The sequence below is a fragment of the Pygoscelis adeliae genome, unplaced genomic scaffold (genome assembly GCF_000699105.1).
Source record: "Pygoscelis adeliae isolate BGI_AS28 unplaced genomic scaffold, ASM69910v1 Scaffold459, whole genome shotgun sequence".
Classification (NCBI taxonomy): Eukaryota; Metazoa; Chordata; class Aves; order Sphenisciformes; family Spheniscidae; genus Pygoscelis; species Pygoscelis adeliae.
Genome location: NW_008825435.1, coordinates 190952 through 191684, shown reverse-complemented (window position 1 = coordinate 191684; position 733 = coordinate 190952). Strand labels below are relative to the sequence as shown.

General features: G+C 64.5%; 2 protein-coding genes across 2 annotated transcripts in view; both read right to left on the bottom strand.

Moving 5' to 3' along the window:
* The window catches only part of TRIM41 (tripartite motif containing 41), a 6681-nt gene extending 5979 nt beyond the window's left edge, over positions 1 to 702 (bottom strand). The window contains exon 1 of the mRNA XM_009331158.1: positions 17 to 702. Within this exon, the coding sequence (XP_009329433.1) occupies positions 17 to 702 (686 nt within the window). The remainder of the gene's footprint in view (positions 1 to 16) is intronic.
* LOC103922939 (zinc finger protein 850-like) overlaps positions 1 to 733 on the bottom strand; it is a 158981-nt gene that overhangs the window by 49266 nt on the left and 108982 nt on the right.

Here is a 733-nt window from a genome sequence, read left to right as displayed (position 1 = left end):
GAGGCGCTGGGGGTGCGGGTGCAGCTGGCGGATGATTTGCACCATGTTGGCCAGCTGGAGGTTGGGTCGGAAATTCCTCTGGAAAAAGGTTTTTCGGCATTGCGGGCAGGTGAAGGTCTGGAGGCGTCGAGGCTGCGTGGCCAGGACAGGGGGAGGAGGCGTCTGCACCTCTTCTTCCTCCTCTTCCACCTCCTCCTCTTCCTCCACGTCTTCCTCCATCACGTCCTCATCATAGTCCTCGTCCCCAAAGTAAAGCTCTCCCCCGACCCCACCGTCCCACATGTCCTCCTCCACGGGATCTTCCCACAGGTCGGCGTCGTCTTCTTCCTCGCTCCACATGTCGTCTTCCTCCTCCTCCGCGCCGCCATCCTCCTCCTCCTCCTCCTGCTCCACATCCAGCTCGTCCTCATCCAGCTCATCCTCCTCATCCTCCAGGTCCTCTTCCAGCACGTCGCCCATCCCCACCTCTCCGCCACCCACCGCCGCGGCCCCGGGGGCCACCTCGTACTCGGCCTCGCCGCCCCACAGCTGCGAGATGCAGACGCGGCAGAAATTGTGCCCGCAACCGATGGAAACGGGGTCCACGAAATAGTCCAAGCAGATGGCGCAAATGGCTTCCTCCTGCAGCGTCTCCACCGGGTTCAGCCGCCCGCTGGAGCCCCCCGAAGGGACCCCATCTCCTAAAACTGCTGTGGCCGCCATGGGGAGGGGGGGGGCCGGGGGATCCCCCTCG